General features: G+C 38.7%; 2 protein-coding genes across 6 annotated transcripts in view; one reads left to right on the top strand and one right to left on the bottom strand.

The window, feature by feature from the left end:
• Positions 1–5,480, top strand: part of thoc2 (THO complex 2) — a 76,341-nt gene extending 70,861 nt beyond the window's left edge. For both annotated transcript variants that reach the window (XM_058797213.1, XM_058797212.1), the window contains exons 34-39: positions 1,505–1,633; positions 1,779–1,845; positions 2,018–2,157; positions 4,246–4,316; positions 4,464–4,506; positions 4,662–5,480. In XM_058797213.1, the coding sequence (XP_058653196.1) occupies positions 1,505–1,633; positions 1,779–1,845; positions 2,018–2,157; positions 4,246–4,316; positions 4,464–4,488 (432 nt within the window). In that variant the 3' untranslated portion in view covers positions 4,489–4,506; positions 4,662–5,480. The remainder of the gene's footprint in view (positions 1–1,504; positions 1,634–1,778; positions 1,846–2,017; positions 2,158–4,245; positions 4,317–4,463; positions 4,507–4,661) is intronic.
• Positions 5,481–8,672: 3,192 nt separating this feature from the next.
• Positions 8,673–17,797, bottom strand: part of gria3b (glutamate receptor, ionotropic, AMPA 3b) — a 116,658-nt gene continuing 107,533 nt past the window's right edge. The window contains exons 13-16 of one of the 4 annotated variants that reach the window (XM_058797932.1): positions 17,222–17,469; positions 16,302–16,416; positions 10,682–10,929; positions 8,673–9,378 (exon numbers count right to left, since the gene is read on the bottom strand). In XM_058797932.1, coding sequence (XP_058653915.1) covers positions 10,684–10,929; positions 16,302–16,416; positions 17,222–17,469 — 609 coding nt within the window. In that variant the 3' untranslated portion in view covers positions 8,673–9,378; positions 10,682–10,683. Of the gene's footprint in view, positions 9,379–10,681; positions 10,930–12,093; positions 16,417–17,221; positions 17,470–17,797 lie in introns of those variants that run through there. The other 3 variants (XM_058797933.1, XR_009274170.1, XM_058797935.1) reach the window with 3 other exon arrangements.

The raw sequence follows: 17,797 nt of genomic DNA, 5'->3' as shown, positions 1-17,797 counted from the left end.
TTGCAGATTGCTGAGAATGAGAAAGACTGCTCTGGTTCTCTGTAGCTAACAGTCGATCTGCTCTTTTTTTTTTTTTTTTTTTTTTTGTGGGATATTGATGTTAAGGTTGAATGAATGTCAGCAGCACAGTTTATCTTGCTCGCTCATGCTTCATTCTCTTGTTATTTAAACACTTTCCACATGTTGTTCTCCAAAAGAATGTCTTTGCTTTGTAAAAGAAAGTGTTCATCCATTTTCTGAAGATTTTCCATTCTTGAGAGGCATTGTGATGTTTTATAACGGTATTGCTCAGTGCTTGTTCGAAGAGGTCAACTATTTGTTGGTTGATTTGTGAATCTCGACCCTTTCATATGAATCTCGGGCTTTTCATATGAATCATATCAGCGTTCCTGAAGCATCAGCTGCATCATTACTCTGACGCCACATTACATACATAAGAGCTGCACAATGAATCGTTTTGTAGTCATGATCACGATTTCTGCATCTCTTGATTTATTAAGCATTTGCAATTGCTGATTATATGCAATATTTGTCTGTTGTTGATTTTAAATCCTGAAAATGTTTTTTTAATTTGGCATTTGCATTTTCTTACATTGGTAAAAAGCAAGATTTAATGGTTGCAGTTTCCATATTTCAAGAGTTTAAATTCCCCAATCAGAGCGCTTTTCATAAATTGATACATTTTCTGCCCAGTGGTTTACTTAATCTTCCCAACCTGGCAACCATCTGCACCGCTCTCTCTACATTAAGAAAAAAAAGCACTGATGAGGTGAAAACACGTAAGCTGGAGTTTAGCGATCTCTATTGAGATATTCTGCTCAATAGTATAAAGCAGATAGTCTTTTAATCATGTGGCTGTTTGTACTGTTTGCTGTGACTAAATCTGCAAGCAAGCCATGCGAGTTGATGTTCTCTTGATTTGTGCTTAACTGTAATTCTAGAGAAATGTAAAAACAAAACAAAAAAGTCAATAAGCATTATTATATTTCTGAGCAAAATAATCATTGTTTAACCAGTATCGAGCAGCCCTAATGAACAGGTCAAGTACCAATTTCACCTTTCACCCATTTGGCCTCTGACCTTTTGAACTGTGGCCACTGAATACGAGACCGTATTAGCATGATGTATCAATGTTGTTGGCGTGTTAAATCAAAAGTTGGGCTGATCCTTCCCTTTCTCTTGCTGCCTAGCAACCCAGTAAAATCGCCCTTTTGTAACACTAATCACAGGAAGGTTTGACACTTGTTTCGAGGTGCGTTGAAGCCCTGGTGTGAGGCACGTGAAGGGCTGCATATACGAGTTCAGCAGGAGTCTTGAGCTTTTAATAGAGTGCTTGGACTTCCTGTGGGTGTGTCTGATAGCATCGTGAGGTGTGAAGGCTCATGGGAAGGCGAGTGCGACTCTAATGGGGCATGTTAATGAAGTGGCAGCAGGCCGCTGCGAGTGCTGTGGCTCTCATTCTGTGAGGAGTTAACCCTCTCTTATCTCTCCATCCAACCCTCAGCACCATCCTAACCACAGCACAGTCCAGCCCAAGAGCAAAGAGAAGGACGACGAGAAGAAAGAGTCTGACAAATCCAGGGACCGTTCCAAAGAGAGGGAGAAGAAAGAAGACCGGAAGGACCGAAAACGAGTAAGTGGCTGCGTCCCTGACGCTTTCTGTGTTTAGAAAAGGATTTGGGAACGGGGTAAAGCACTTTTCTTAGTCACAACTTTTACTGAGTGCCTGGTGAAAAGTCATGTTGATTTGCGCCGTTTCCCCTCTGCGCTTCATCTAGGACTACTCGAACAGCGACCGCGAGATGAGTCAGGAAGCCAAGCGCCGCAAAGATGAAAATGGAATGAGTGAGTCGATAATGCCTATCTTTTAAATTTGTTTTGCCCGCTGCCGAGAGCGGGAGAGGCGAGCTAGCGAACCAGAAAGCTGTCTTTCTCGGCGACGGAGGCAATCAGAAAGCCCTCCCCGCGGCTCTTGTGTTATCTGCCTCACATGGCTGCGCTCTCTCTTTTCACACAGGCTCCTCCAAACACAGCAAGAGCGCCAGCCCCTCCGAATCACCACACTCCAACGACAAGGACAACGGCAAACGCTCCAAGTCCACCAGCAAGGACAAGAGCGATCTGGCCAAACCAGAGAAGACCTCTGGAGGCAAAAAGGTCTGTGACTGTGTCCTGTTACACCTCCACAACTTACGCCGTCACTCATACCTTGAGTTAAGATGACAAACAAACCCCTAACCTTAAAGGCCAAAGTATACTACTTTTTTTTTTTTTATGCCTACGTTAGCGTACGCGTACAGTCGTACGCACATCTTTGCAAAGTATACTTCATTTGACTCGTACGCGTACACAGACGTTCGACGCATGCGCTTTGCGCCAAATTGCAATACCTCTCCTGGCCTAATGGGGCCAGTGTTTGTGCAATCTCTCACCACGAGTTAAAACCTCTATGCTAAAAACTTTCATGCTACAGTTGTACAAATGAGGATATTTTCTAACCTCTTAGCACAATCTCTCGTCTATGTAGGTCGCTGTAGCTAACCCGCAATCCGGTTTGTTCTGTTTATGCAGTTTTTCTTCGGCTACCTTGTGAATCGGTACCCCCACAGCAGGGTTGCCACCTTGCGGATAAACTAATTACTTCAAGAGAGTAAAATGCACATGTGTGACCTAAAATCGGCGGTGCGTGTACTATTGATGACAAAATTCACATCATGCGCACTGTACGCTGTCCCTCGCATACGAGTGAAAAGTGAAGTATAATTTGGCCTTAAGTGTTCAACTTGACTTGCGTTAGACATGAATCTAAAATGCTAATACGTGACCCTGGAGCACAGAAGCAGTCATAAGTAGCACAGATATATTTGTAGCAATAGCCAACAATACATTGTATGGGTCAAAATGATTGACTTTTCTTTTATGCCAAAAATCATTAGGATATTAAGTAAAGATTATGTTCCATGAAGATATTTTGTAACTTTCCTACTTGTAAATATTTCAAAACTTAATTTTTGATTAGTAATATGCATTGCTAAGAACTTCATTTGGACAACTTTAAAGGTGATTTTCTCAATATTTAGATTTTTTTGCACCCTCAGATTTTCAAATAGTTGTATCTCGACCAAATATTGTCCGATCCTAACAAACCATGCATCAATGGAAAGCTTATTTATTCAGCACACCAAAAAATGACCGTTATGACTGGTTTTGTGGTCCAGGGTCGCACGTCTAATCCAGTATGTTGAGAGCAGAATATCAGTCTCTGTTAGAGATTTGAAGGCAGTATTAATTTCATCATTGAAATTACAGACGAAGGGTTTGAGGTGGAAAAGGATGCATCATGATGCACCAAGTGCTATTAGACAATGTAGAATGAATAGATTCAGATAATCCATAGTGTTTAGTGATCGATCTGAAGCACTTTCACTGGATGGTTGGTCAGTTAGTTAACGCAAACATGTTCACAACAGGAATGATAACTAGGGCTGCCTGATTAATCAAAATAAAGCGATTATAATATGGCTTAGTGGTTGCAATTTAATGAATAAATATAAGCGCAGTCCCACTTTATAGTGTTTTAGGTGGCCTTAACTACATGTACTTGCATCAAAAAAAAAGTACAATGTACTTATGTTCATGTTGTATTGTAAAACATTTTTGCCTCTATTGAGGTGGGATACGGGTGAAGTTAGTGACCGGTTTGGTGCTATGGGTCAAGGTGCAAGGGCTGGGTCAACAGTGTAACTATAAATGTCATTACATGCAGGTGTTTTTCAAAATATAAGTACAATGTAAACACATGTATGTACACAATAAGTGCATTGTATCAAATGATTCATTTAAATGTAGGTACATAGTAGTTAAGGCCGCCTAATATAAAGTGGGACCAAAAAATCATTGTGAATGTTGCTCTGATATAGCTCTTCTGTTGTCATTGTTATAGTTTTAATGTGGACTTACAATTCTCATAGAATTAGAACAGTTATCAAATCTTTATAGTTATGGCCCTTTGTGAATATGCCATAAGCCACCACAATTCTAATATCCTAAACATTTAAAGTAAATGTATGTATTTTCTAAATGTAGCAAACTGATACAGCACATCAATTAAAATGTACTACACAGAAACCAAACTAAAACACCCAAAGCACCAATTTAAACAGTAACTGCAGTTCCAGCGTGATACCAAACCATTTCCTGCACACGTTCAGCGATGCTCTTGTGTTTCCTCTGCATGTGCTACAGGAATCCAGGCACGACAAAGAGAAATCAGAAAAGAAGAGAGACAGCACTGGCGCTAAAGAAGAGAAGAAACAATATCCTTTGAATCCATAAACACCAACGGCAGCGTGTAGAGATGGAAAGAAGTCATGCTCTTTGTATAGAAATCAGCTTTACACACACTCTGCTCGCTGCTGCAGCGCTGGAGAAAATCAGCACAGTTTTTCCTTAACATTCATCACCCATAAATCAGAAAAACACAGATAGTGCATGCTGACACTCAAGGTGAGCGTTAATGCGGAGGAAGTGCTTTAAGAGCGTTTGAGGACACATTTCTTTTTATTACTCGTTTCTTAAGACTGAAGAAATGGGTCAGTGAATATGAAAAAGAGCGTTTAATTAGAGGTAATTGATTTGCAATGTGCTTTTGGATAATGCAGAAGTTTTTGCGGACCCGACGTGTTCCTGAGTGGCATCGGCTGCGGTCGCTCCTCTTCAGCTGCGGGCCGCTGCGAGCTGCAGGACTCTTCATCCCAGCTTTCTCAACCATGTCAGCGTCTTAGCTCCCTTCTCCTATCACCGTCTGGAAAGAGGATTCCCTCGCACACTTAGGAATTTTGCCTGCATCCACACTTCTGTTGTTTTGCCTAGAAATGTTGTCGCTCGTATTTTAATCTGCCATTTTTATTGTGATATTTTCAGTACTTCACTGAAAGTTTGTTTCCTTTAAATATTTAGCACAATGTGCTTCTTGCATCACAAACAGATTCAGGTTGAATTGGTGTCGCTCTCCAATGCTTGCGTTTTTATGACCTTGCTTATTACCTTCTTTTCCGTTTTCTTCTTTCTTTTGTTTTTCTTCACTTTACTTTTTTTTTTTTAACATAAGAAAACTGGTTTCCTGAATACTACCTTTTTTTTCCCCTCTTTTTAATTCACATGTGATATTTAGACTAGATGTTTGAAGCAGTACAAATGCTCTAATTTGTATATTATGTATACAGAAATAAAATGGTTCCGTGTAATAAGACATTTCCTGTTACTTTCATTTCAAATGTACGCCTCCGGATTTCCTTTTGTGTGTTCAATCACGTTTTTAAAAGATTTGTATAAAGAATGGCAAGCTGGATTTCTCCGTAAATAAGTGGACTAAAAAAAGGAAACAATTCATGACTTTCCAAATTACTTCATGGAGTTTTTATCTGGCAGAATCTACAAAGTGTATGCTTTTTTCTAAATAAAATAGTTTTCTTAGTGTATTACGTGTCTCTTGTTGTTGTTTTTTTTTTTTTTTAACTTTTGGGATTTTGCATAACCGTGTACCTGCACTTATTTTACCACTTTGCAAAAGTTCCTCTCAAGTTAACACCGGTGAAGATAGATATCAGTGCTTCTCTGAGCACTTCATGATGATCGTGGATGATGCATAAGACAAATTTATCAGTTTGACATACATGGAAAACGTGAAAAGTATTTGGACACAAGTCATACTTCAAAATCTCTGCATAACATTGTGTGAAGTACAATATATATAGCTGGTTGCACCTGCAACAAATGATGCTAGAGCTTTTAAAACTCGATTTAAGTCGCAAACAAGCCATTTGATGACATTTGTTCAGTTCAAATTTACAATGAATGACATTGACATTTATGTAGAGTAGTTATATGTAATCTGCTTATGAGAATAGTTAAATTTTGCCGTTACACTTGTTAGATATAAACGTCAGGTGTATTCTATTGTGCATGATTGAGCAGTGTTGAGGAAAGTTACGGTAATATTTTATTTTAAGGTGTCTAATTATTATAATAATAAATTATGCTTAATTACATGCAAGTAACCTTAAGCAAAACCCTAACCGTATATTAAGTACATGTAGTTAATTAATAGCCTATTATTCAGTACTTAAATGTGTAATTACACTGTAACAAGGACACCTTAAAATAAAGTGTAACCAGTTAATTTTGAAAGTAGTGCATTACAATATTGCGTTACTCCCTAAAAAAGTAACACATTTTTACTTGGTTACATTTTATGGGAAGTAATGCGTTACATTACTTTTGCATTACTTTTTCTCGGCTGGGCTTGCTTTTTTTATTTTTTTATTTGTTTTGGTCAAATGTAAAAGCCCTTTCACACCAGAAGTGAATAAGCATCAGACTGAAGGAAATGTAAATTCATGTCTGTACAGTAGAAGGTGAAGCTCAAACAAACCTCTCAGCTGCTGCCATTCGTGATCGCATGAAGAGTAGGATGCAGGAGAAGAAAGTTCAAAACTCTTAAGTAATTTTTTTTTTAAAAGACACGTGACGTTTAACTAAAGTCATTTTTGCTTATTAGTATGGTTGAATTAGATCATCGAAGGTCAGCAGCAAAGACATAGCTTCATAAAATGAGATTAAATTCTTAAAGGACATTTGTGTTATTTAACATATTTAACTTTGGGTCATTCTTAGTTTGGATTTCACTGTTTTTATTCATTTTTGAGGAATACTGCTTCTGTTTTTGTGCAGGTGAGATGAGTAAATGCATGTTCTTGTTTAGTCTAGACATACAGAAACCATCACAACACCTCTGCGTTTCTGACTTCAACATGAGGACAGGAGAGCGGTCAGTCAATACATGGAAAAACAAAGGAACTGCATGCCGCTACTTATTTGAAAAAGCAATCTGGTTACTTGTAATGCATTACCCCTAACACTGAATACGACCATGTAGGCTAAACATTGCGATGCTTTTAATCTGCTAAGGTTTGGATGGTTTTAGTGAATGTATGAAGTCATTTTTCACACAGTGTAGATCAGCACATTAACTCTAATCTATTCAAATCTAACAAACCCTTTACTTCTGTTTTTCTTTTCCATTTACTGTAAAGAACAATTGCACAAGCACTCGCTTTTGATATACTTTAAGCAACAGCTTCTAGTGGAACAACAATGGCGTTCTGTTGTTGTATTGCGTATGATCTCGTTATGTATTATGGTGTGTGGCATTGTAACTGTATCTGGATATCATTTATCTGTATATCACCATTGCATTCCATCAGCTGTCGTTACTTACAGTCCCTAACATTAAATGATTATGCTGAAATTTAGTGTGGCTTAATTGTCTAAATATATAGGCTATGGAAATATTTTCAAGAGATCGGGTCAGTTTGGTTCAAATTAATATATACATTTTATAGTGAATATACTCACAGTTCACAATTGTTTCTTTTAAGAAACAAAGTCGAGGCTGTGCTGTTCTGTTCTGAGTGCAGTCGCTGATAAAGGCCATTGGATTTAATAGTGTTAAATCACAACCTCTTTTCCAGGTCTATTACAGAGACTGTCATTATTAAGCTCTGTTATCTAAACTGTTGGATAGACTATTATCCGACCTGAAATTAGCTTGTTTTAACACATCAGAGGTGGCAAAGGCTCTTCTTGTTGACTTTGATCCGACTGTGTTTTTAATTCATTCATTACAAAAAAACCAAAAGACATTTTCTTGTAACAACATATTATTACATTTCCTTCTTGGAGAGAACAGTAAAGTTTGTACATGTGGTGTTGACTCTTTAAGAAATGTCGTGTAGGTACAGAGCGTCATTCTTTAAAAAGCGGATGCTTTCTAATAACCTGCATTGGTGTTTTGAGGATCGCAGATTGATTGTGTGCATAAAAAAGCCCCCACACATGCTTCCATCCAGTTTTGTTTTTTTATTTACAAAATGTATTAAAATTCTTTGTACAAGGCCTCACTATATCAGGGCTCGGGGAACGCCAGCCACGCATGCACGTCTTACATCAGCCTGCCGCCCGGTCACGTCCTCTGGGCTGAAGTGCAGTTTTACAGGTTAGGAACAGGTCAAGATACGAAAGCTGAAACCCACTTTCTACCGACCCTCTAGAATCTAACGGAAGTCGCAGGGCTTTACTTGGCAATCACAAGTTTTCGCATGCAGATAGAAAATTTGGGAATTCAGTCACTCGCTTGTTAATCCTTCGCTAGAAATGTACAGATTTGTTTTCCACGTTTGTAGTCTTTTAAAAGCTTCTCGTTATAAAACTATCTGTCCATGGTCACGGGACGGGCCAGACCCTCAGTCCCATGGAGTCACAGTTTGTTTTCCTTCTCTCCAACACAAAAATGTCACAGCAAAATGTAAATGTGCTAGCTTCCCGTTAGCTCCTTTTATAAATCTATTGTAAATGTTATTAATCCTAGTCTCGTTTGCTAAATAATTCACCAAACACTAATAATGCTCGTCAAATAAAACTAAATCTCAAAGCTTGATTTCATGTGCGAATTATATTCGGAAAACCGTGAGGTAATCAAATACTACATCGTAAAAGCCATGTCCTTTTGTGAATTGCGGTTTATCTACATTAATGTGATCCGTTTTATAGCTTCAGTTTCTTGTACAGTATGCTGTGATAACTACAAAATCTTGGAAGTTCATGTCTGTAAGTACATGTGTGTGTTGTGTGTGCGAATGAATGAAATCGTGTGCCGATTTTTGGTTTTTTTTTTTGAAGCTTGCGTGTGAAAACACCATTAGTGAAGGTCAAATGGGGTTTATAGCTTCTGAACTTCTGAGAAATATAGATCAGACAAAAGAAAAGCACACGATATACTGCAACATATCCCGACCGACTCACAAAGATCCTGATCTGGAATTGAAACGATCCATAATCTGATAAATTAATACACCGATTGAACGAGTGTGAAAGCAAATTTACAGTATTACAAGCGTTTGCTCGACCACCGGGTTCCACAAAGTCCAGAGAAGACGTCTCGAGTCAGATCGGCTCGTTCGGTGTGCTAAGATTGCAAGTGATGGCTTTATTTCTCGCTGTCCATGGAGTTTTTATTTCACAGGTATGATGATGGTGGTGGAGGTGATGAGGATGGCATTCCGTGGGTTTGAGTGATTGGAGCGATGCGATGCTTCTGCCGTGAGTTTGCATCGGTGTTGATACTCTGAATATTCCATAAGGCACTGAAGAAATCGATTCCAATTCTTGCGCCGGTCCAGGCGGGCCGTGGTCTTGTGTGAGCGTGCTGTGTCGGCTGGAGATGATGTGTATGGAGAGAGTGGGCGAGAGGGGCGGCAAACCCTCCTGAAGATCCAGCCGTCTCGGTAAGGAGTCACACCACGCTGCCAGACTGCCGCTCTGCAAACACACACACACACATCAGAAAGTATCGCACCTTGGGAAAATAGTGTTTGTTTCTACCTCATGTTGTCATGTATCCTCTGAGCTCTTCAGCTGCTGTCAAATGTTAAATCGTTAAACATTTGAAATGCAACATGTTTAGAGGAACATTCAGCTATAGTGTAAGTAAAAAATCTATAATGTATTTATTTGATGAATTACAACAGAATTCTGCCAAGAACATATCCTGATCATATTTCTCACCAAAATCTAAAGAAAGACATGTTGTGCGTATAGAAGAAATGGTGTATTTATTTATTTATTTGTATTTAAAGTATACAATGCTGTTCAAAATTTTGGGATCAGTTAGATTTAAAAAATTTTTTTAAGAAATACATTTATTCAGCAAAGATGCATTCAATTGCATACATGACAATAAAGAATTCTACATTACTGCAAAAACTTTGAAAAATGTATCATGGTTTCCACAAAGTACAACTGTTTTCAAAAGCAATAATAAAAAAGTGTTCATCGAGCATCAAATCAACAAATTGGAAATACGAAGTAGTATCAGAGTAATGGCTGCTGAAAAATTCAGCTTTGCTTCACAGGAATAAATGACATTTTAAAATGCATTCAAATAAAAAAAACAGTCCATTGTAATATTGTGAAATGTTATTTCCTTTTTTTTTCTTCTGTATTTTTGATCAAATAAATGTAGCCTTTGTCAACACAAGAGACATTGACTAGTATGCTGTGCATATTTATTTTAAGCTTTTTTTTAAGGAATAAATCAAAACCAAACATTTTGTATGGACAGGATGAATTTCATTACTTCAGTGCTTCTGAAAATAATGCCGCAATGCAAAACATTAATATCTCTGAAATTAGCTTTGTGTTCTGAATACAATTTTCTCTTGGTTTCAGAGTGAAATATGACCAAGATTTGTTACACAGATATTCACAGATGAATGTGAAGAAAAAAAGTGTCCAAATATGTTCAGATTTTATATAATTCAATAATTTAGATAACGGGTCTGTTCCTGTCCCATTTCTGCTGTATTGGTTTGGTTTTTCCCAAATATTTTCTCAGGGCCAAATGATACACATGTAGTACTTGGATTTCCCAGACTATTTTCCATCGCATGCCGTAGCGCAGTCTGACTGATGCAACCGTTTGAAAACAAGCCAGCATTTGGAAAAATCAGCCGGAACGCTGCTGCACTTCTCCATTGATTCGATTATTTGGAATTAATGACGAGCACAATCTCCAGCTTTGACACACACACACACACACACAGAGTCACTGTAGAGGCATTACCGTTAGATCTTAACGCTCTCTGTTCCGTACACGTTGTAGCCTTCTCGGTACGTGGCAAAGTTTTGGGTGTTGGCTGGCGGGGCTGGCTTATAGTTTTGGGCATTCTTTTCGAGTTTCAACCGTTTGGCTTCTGCACGTGACTTGTAACAGAACTCTATCAAAGCCACCATCATGGCCAGCCCTAGTCCACCAACCAGAATATAGAAGACACCAGCAACATTGCTCAGGCTCAGTGCACTTGTCTTGTCCTAAGAGAAGCGAGGGACATAGTTAGTTTATCTTGCAGTGGCAATCCTGACACAAAACACACTATCCTATTCAACTCCTCACATGTTCTATCAAGCAGGACTATTGGCTATAAATTACATTTCTACTGCTACCAGAGGAATCTAGATTCCAATGGAGAGAAAATATCCATCTATGTCTTAAGTTCTAGCTCAATGTCATTTAAAGACAAATGAGTAAATTAGGACCATAACTGGTGAATGTAGATGGTTTCTCTAACCTGATCTTCTCATTGGCTTCTTCATGTATCTGAGGAAGCTGGTCAGTTACGTACAGGTCAGACCTCTGACTTAATAACCTTACTTTAAACAACTGCCTTTCCATCCTTTAACCTTCAAATTCATATTTTGACATATTTTCTACACCAGAGTACTGAATTTAAGAACCAGTCTGAACCATTCTGCTGCAGTTTACCCCCCAAACTTGTCCATTAAAAATTTGTCCATTAGTATTACACTATTTGCCGCTTATGGAGCTCGTTTTACACAGCTGCCGTTTAACTGCTGCTCAGTTCTGTCTGTTGCTACAAATTAACCATCGCCTTTGCATTATAAACAAGATTAGTCAACCTTTGCTCATCTAATGAAACTTGTGTTGAAACTATTTGTCACGATGAGAAATGACGTTCGCGGGTTAACGCCACAGGAGGTTCGATAAATGAACGGGCCTTTTTCTTGCGTAAAAAAGACAAATAAGTAACAACACTAATACATCAAATTTTAAATTCGAAGTTTGGTGAGTAAGAACTGCAGCATAATGGTTATTGAGGCAAGTGAAAATAAGCAAGAAAGACAATTGGTATACAAAAATGAATCTAATCTCTTGATCAATTTGCACTTTTAACTAATTCCCCATTCGATTTATCATTACGGCTTTATTTGGGGGCATTCATTGGAAGAACTACTAGAATAAACAACAACAGAAAAATATGTCTCCTAAGTGCCCCTTAGCTGAGCATTGGAAATGATGGGGAATCGTGCAAAACTCTAGGCCACACGTCCTTATTGTTTCCTTATGTGTGGCCGCAAGTCATTACTTCTACTATAATACATGAGTTAAATCAAGATATTGACTATTGGCTTGTTCCTTGCATATGAACAATATGTCAAAATGCAGTTTTTGGAATCAGTACAAAAGACCTGCAGCGACTGACCTTACTTCCCGAGTCCTTGGTTCCACATTCACCCTTATCGTACCACCATTTGTTTTTCAGCTTGGCTAAGATGCCTTGTTCACTGAGTTTCAATACTGCAAGGTTTACAGGAGTTCTTCACGTGGGAAATAACATAAATAACATTATATTATGTTATTTTATGTTATTCAAGTCTTAACTACTTCATACTTTACAAAGCGATAAAGCAGGGCTCCTGGCCATTATCAACACACATGTGGCAGGCATTCTGACTAGTACCTTCCATTCACCAGGGCTAAGCTAGTGTGCCAGGACCTACCCGTATCGCTTTGAGTAATCGGCATACACTGTTAAGAGAAGAACGGGCAGGTTTCTGAAGAGATCGCCTGCGTGGCTATAAAAGCAGAGAAGCGTCTTGGTTAATTTGAGCATCTGAGAATGTGGATCTCCACTGGAACCCTCGACTGACTGACAGACCAACGAAAATTACCAGTAGTATTTTGCTCAGGCTGAGGAGAGCTGGCGTTAGGACTCTGTGAACGGATTACAGGCGGAGAGTACAAAGAAACCAAACAGGCAAACACACATACAAAAGTAAACAAGACCGTACACAGATGAGTCAAAGCATTTGCAAAGTAAAACACTGTGTTACCTGGGTGCTGGAGTTAACCGAACCGGTGCCTAGTCGCGCTACATCAAAGGCTAGTGTCGCTAATCGGTAGCTGCGGGTACTGTAAATAACATTAGCATTAGCGGCTAACGAAAAACTGTGATCAACGATTGATGTGGTGGCCATTTTTGGGTAGTGCTCTTCAATTATATACAGTTAACGCAATGCTATTCATTAAAGTCAACACGAAATCAATACATTTCCATAATATACATGCATTTCTTATTGTGCAAGACTCTCCAAAAGAAGCAATACTGCACAATACTCCAAAGAAAAAAATATATTTGCTTTTGTAATCTTTCATCATAATGCAATAACTTGCTCTGCCTCTGAATGTCTTGTGTCCTTCACTGCAAATAATTAAGTTAATAAAGATGACCGGAGTATGTTTTACAGAAAAAAACAAAATACTGTTTTAGTCTGTCTACTTCAAAATTACACTGTAATTACTTGTGAAATTTACTAGCAGTTTCTGTCTCAAAGTACATCCTGCACAATTTTTTCCATGAAATGCAATCAGTTCTTGTTAACGGAAATAAAGTCTCACTTTTTTTCTTGAAGAATATCGCATTTAACTGCATGCCAAATGGGTTGCGATTATCATTTCATGTTGACTTTAAGTCTGTTGCTAGAGAACGCCATTTTTCTAAAATGTAATGTAAACCTCTAAAATGGAATTTTGTTTTGTTTTGACTATAATAGAAAGCCGTGCCATCACTCGTCTAGACATAATTAGTTGCTTAAATGTTCTTTACATTTCTCATGGCTGCTGCTGATTTAGCTATGTGGTCCTAACATTTCTTTTAGCTTGGGGAGAGACATTGATTAACAATGTAATTATCCTCGGAGCGACTGGAGTGGGAAACCTATCAGCAGCAAGGATGGCAGCGGGCTGCCAGGGGCCGAGAGGAGAACGGGTTGTGTGACTCATGATGTCTGTTTGTCGCAGGTGGCTTAATGTGGATTTCTCTCCTGTTTTTCTCTCTTTTTGTTGTGTTTTTCCACAGCTGGCTGTGCGGCTGGGTCCAGACGCGCCACTGCAGCCTCGCTGCATTAGATCATTAGAGCTAGCCCATCCACTGCGTGTCGACTAATGGGGGCTTCAAATCACTGCAAACTGCAAAAACAGAGAGCTGGAACAAAGAAGGTGATTATGAAAGCTCACATAACCTTTCACCTTCATCCACAGGCAGGGGGCACAATGCTTTTGTTTGTACTGAAAAACCTGCTCCCTAACAACTAGTACAGATGTTATTAGAGAGGCCCCATTTTCAGGAAATAGGAAACTATGGAAAGAAATTACAATTAAAGTCAACATGAAATCAAAACTGGCCTTATGTTCTGGCTGAATACACATTTCTAGTTCATTAGTGCATGCTATTCCAAAAAAAAAAAAAAAAAGGTAATCTTTGATCAAAATATAATTACTTGCTCCTCCTCAGAAACAGTTTTTGCTTTTGATTGATGTCACCAAGGCTGTACCAGCTATGTAGGCATTTTTATGCCTTTTTCCAACCCAGGCTCATTGGAAAAATATGCTTATGGCAACCTTTTATGATTGCTTTGCTTCTTGCAGTTTCGCAACACTTTAAAAGATGTTCAGTTTTATCCAAAACAGGTGAGCATGAGTCTGGCAATGTTTTGCAACAACTACGGCTGATGTAATGAAATGTCTGCTGATTGGCGCTAAAAGGTTAAAGTTCTATCGCATTTGTGATTAATGAACCACCTACACTAAACCTGAACCTAAACCTAAACCTAACCAATAGTCATAACTGATACTGAACTTAGTATTGTACATGAAAACAAGTCTCCCCCATAATCTAAATTTGTGTGAAAATGAATGAAAGTTGGTGTTTTATTGCTAGTGTTTATTTCAGCTGGAAACTGCAGTGAATTGTATGTATAGGTACATTTTTGGAGGCATGTTTTTCAATAAACCTGGGTTGTCTTTTTCTGTTCTGGGTGATGTAGAATTTCTAAAATCTTAGTATGCAATAATCAGTGCAGTAATTTGATGCTAGTTAATTAATAAAAACTATAATAGCAAAAATTGCAAATACCTTCCATCAATGTTTTCTTATCGAACATCCAACAACAATCCGAACAAAATTTCACCCAGAAATGTCACATTATGTAAATGCCATTTCATGTTGACTTTAAATCAAATGAAAAATCTTCCCCAATTCCTCAAAAAATTAGATTAAACAACCTATTCTAGCACTAACAAAATCTAGTATATTTTAAGTGGAGAAAAAGCTAGCATTTACAATCCCAAATGTTATGCAAATGTAGACTGAAGTATTATGGTGGAGTGCAAGAGATTTCAGTTAAATTGAAATGCTTTTAGTGGTTTCATAAATCCTTTCACATGTCGAGAAAATTCATGCTCTATATTGCATTTATTATAGAAACTACATCCGTGCTCTACTTTGGCAAATTTTAAGGTCCTGAAAATGAGGCTTTTAATGCTGTACACTTTTAAGTCTGGGACACACATGAAAAAGCACTGTTAGCCCTCATCATGTGTGTCCCCATTTTGACTATTATTCTCAAAACAAACAACAAGAACAGTTCCATATAAAAGTGATTTTGCCCTTCTGTATGATGTGAATTGACCTGGAAAGTCTAATGGTAGCACATCAGTTAATCTTCACCTCCACATGAGTACAAAATAAGGGCTGGACTGGGCCCAACACGTCCCACATATACCCTGCTGTGTGGGTTAACATCGGCCTCGTGGAGGGAGGACAAATAGCCAGGATCAAATGAAGTGATGGATTTCTGATCCTGTGTGGAGATGAGAATGCTCATGTATGTGTGCTATTCTTAGCCACTCAAGCCTCAGATCACACTGTTATGTCAGTGTTTTACCAGTCCTGATCTACTCTGTCGATTAGTCCTGTCAGACATTAAAGTTTTAGGATGTTACATTGATTTGTCCTCTCATACTTCTAAAAAAGTATAACACTTAAAACACTGCTCTGGTTGGCGGGACTTAACACGCTTCCCCTTTGACTTCTGGAATAAATGGTGAAAAGTTGTTGCTATTCTACCTGAGAAAAAGAAAACTAACTAAGAAGACTAGGTCACCGTCCGTGGACAGCTGCCTAGCAGAAGCAAAGCGAGAAGGCAATCTCGAGTCTCTCTTTACTGTCTGCCAGGCGGATGTTTTCTCCGATTCCTAAAACACGAACAGTTCATCAGTCTCAGCGCTAATATTGCTAATGAACTAGCGCAGCTCCAGCTGCTAACCAAACAGCATCTCTAACAAGAAGTGTGTAAAAAAACAAAGTGACTTCTCCTCAGTAGGACAAAATCATACTGGTCATTTTCTCTCCTCCGTTAGCCAAGTCAGGGTTCTGGTTTAGCTCTCAGATAATGTGGCACAATAAAGTGGGGTCACTGAAAGGATGCATATTTTTTTTTCTTTTTGGTTGTTTTTTTTTTTTTTTTTTGGCTCGGTTCAGGAATAACAGGCTTGCCGATTACTCTGTACTATGGTACCCGATTTCGGTGACATTGAGGCTGACCTTGGAGTCACCTCCCCCGCTGCCGCACTCTCCCTTGTCGTACCACCATTTGTTTTTCAATTTGTCCAACAGGCCTTGCTCATTCAGTTTTAAAACTGCCAGGTTAACAGCATTTCTTGAAACAATAAAACATAACTTGTAAGAAAATGCACAGGTCTGTGAGCAATCTACTGCAATAGCATAGTAGTAGTAATGGTAACGTTACTGAATACGGTCAGCTACTACTACTGAGAGTCAATTATAGCAGTAATCAGAATGGTTGAAAGAGCACAATTTGGTTAAGAATTTCACTAATATGAAGGTAAGAGACGCTCAGAGCAAAGAAAGTGTTAAATATTCAAGGTGGCATGGAGGGTTACGCTGTTTCAAACTGAAGTGTGCGGGATGGGGACATTGTCATTGAGAAGAAAAGTAACAACAACAAACATCATGCAATTAACATTCGTCACAAATGACAGCGCAGCTTTTACAAGCTAAATTGAAAAACCGTTGAACTGTTAAATTAAAAGTGACAACACGACAGTCAGGAAGGACAGCCACACGAGACAGCGAGAGAAAGATCGAAGGACAAAAAAGACAGCAGAGAGACGGGAAGGGACGCAGACTCACACTCACACACACACACACAAATGTGAAATGATTGCTTAAATTAGCCACTGATAAGTCTCGAAATGATAAAAGTCTGGTTGAAAAACTGGAAAAGAAGACAAACATTTAAAGAAGAGAGAACTGATCAGAAGCATCATTGTGAATCAAATAACATTCATAATGCATTATACCGTTACCTCTTTGTCATAATAGGGATTGGGATTGGGGGAGGGAGGGGAGGGGGGAGGGGAGGAGGAAATGACAACACAGGACATCAGGGTAGGTGGAATACTATAACAACATGGAGAATATTGTTATATTATTCCACCCACCTTAATGCTGAGCCTTTGGGGGTCGCCACACCATAGCCCTTAGAGTCCAGATTGCCGCCCACTTTCATGGTGTCGCAGGGTTTCCTCTGCTCAATGTATTCGTTCATGGTGGATTCGAGAAGAAAGGCGAATTTGCCCTTCGACTTTCGTACCCGTGCCACCCCGTCGGGTGTGGTCTTGGCGAAGACAGAGGGCTCGGCCGATTTCATGTACGACCACATTTTTTCGTACACTGCTATTTTTGAACGCTGTGCAAAGGAGACAAGAAAAACAGACATATATCGTTATTCATGAAGTGCACAAAGATTGCATTTACACATCATGTCTTATGTAACTTAATAATAGATAATAAACACCAAAATGACACAGAATTAGACATCATGTATTTAGTTCACAATAAGATTGCAGAGTATGTGATACACTGAGTAGTAGATTACTGTAGTTCTACCACTGTTCCATGCTTTAATCAGCAGGGTTTGGGAAAGCTACTTTTAAAATGAATGTATTAAAATATTGCACTACCTAATAAAAAAAGTAACTAATTGTGTTTCTTTTAGTTACTTTTTATGGAAAGTA

Source organism: Onychostoma macrolepis, chromosome 14, assembly GCF_012432095.1.
Source record: "Onychostoma macrolepis isolate SWU-2019 chromosome 14, ASM1243209v1, whole genome shotgun sequence".
Lineage (NCBI taxonomy): Eukaryota > Metazoa > Chordata > Actinopteri > Cypriniformes > Cyprinidae > Onychostoma > Onychostoma macrolepis.
This window is presented reverse-complemented; position numbering and strand designations above follow the sequence as displayed.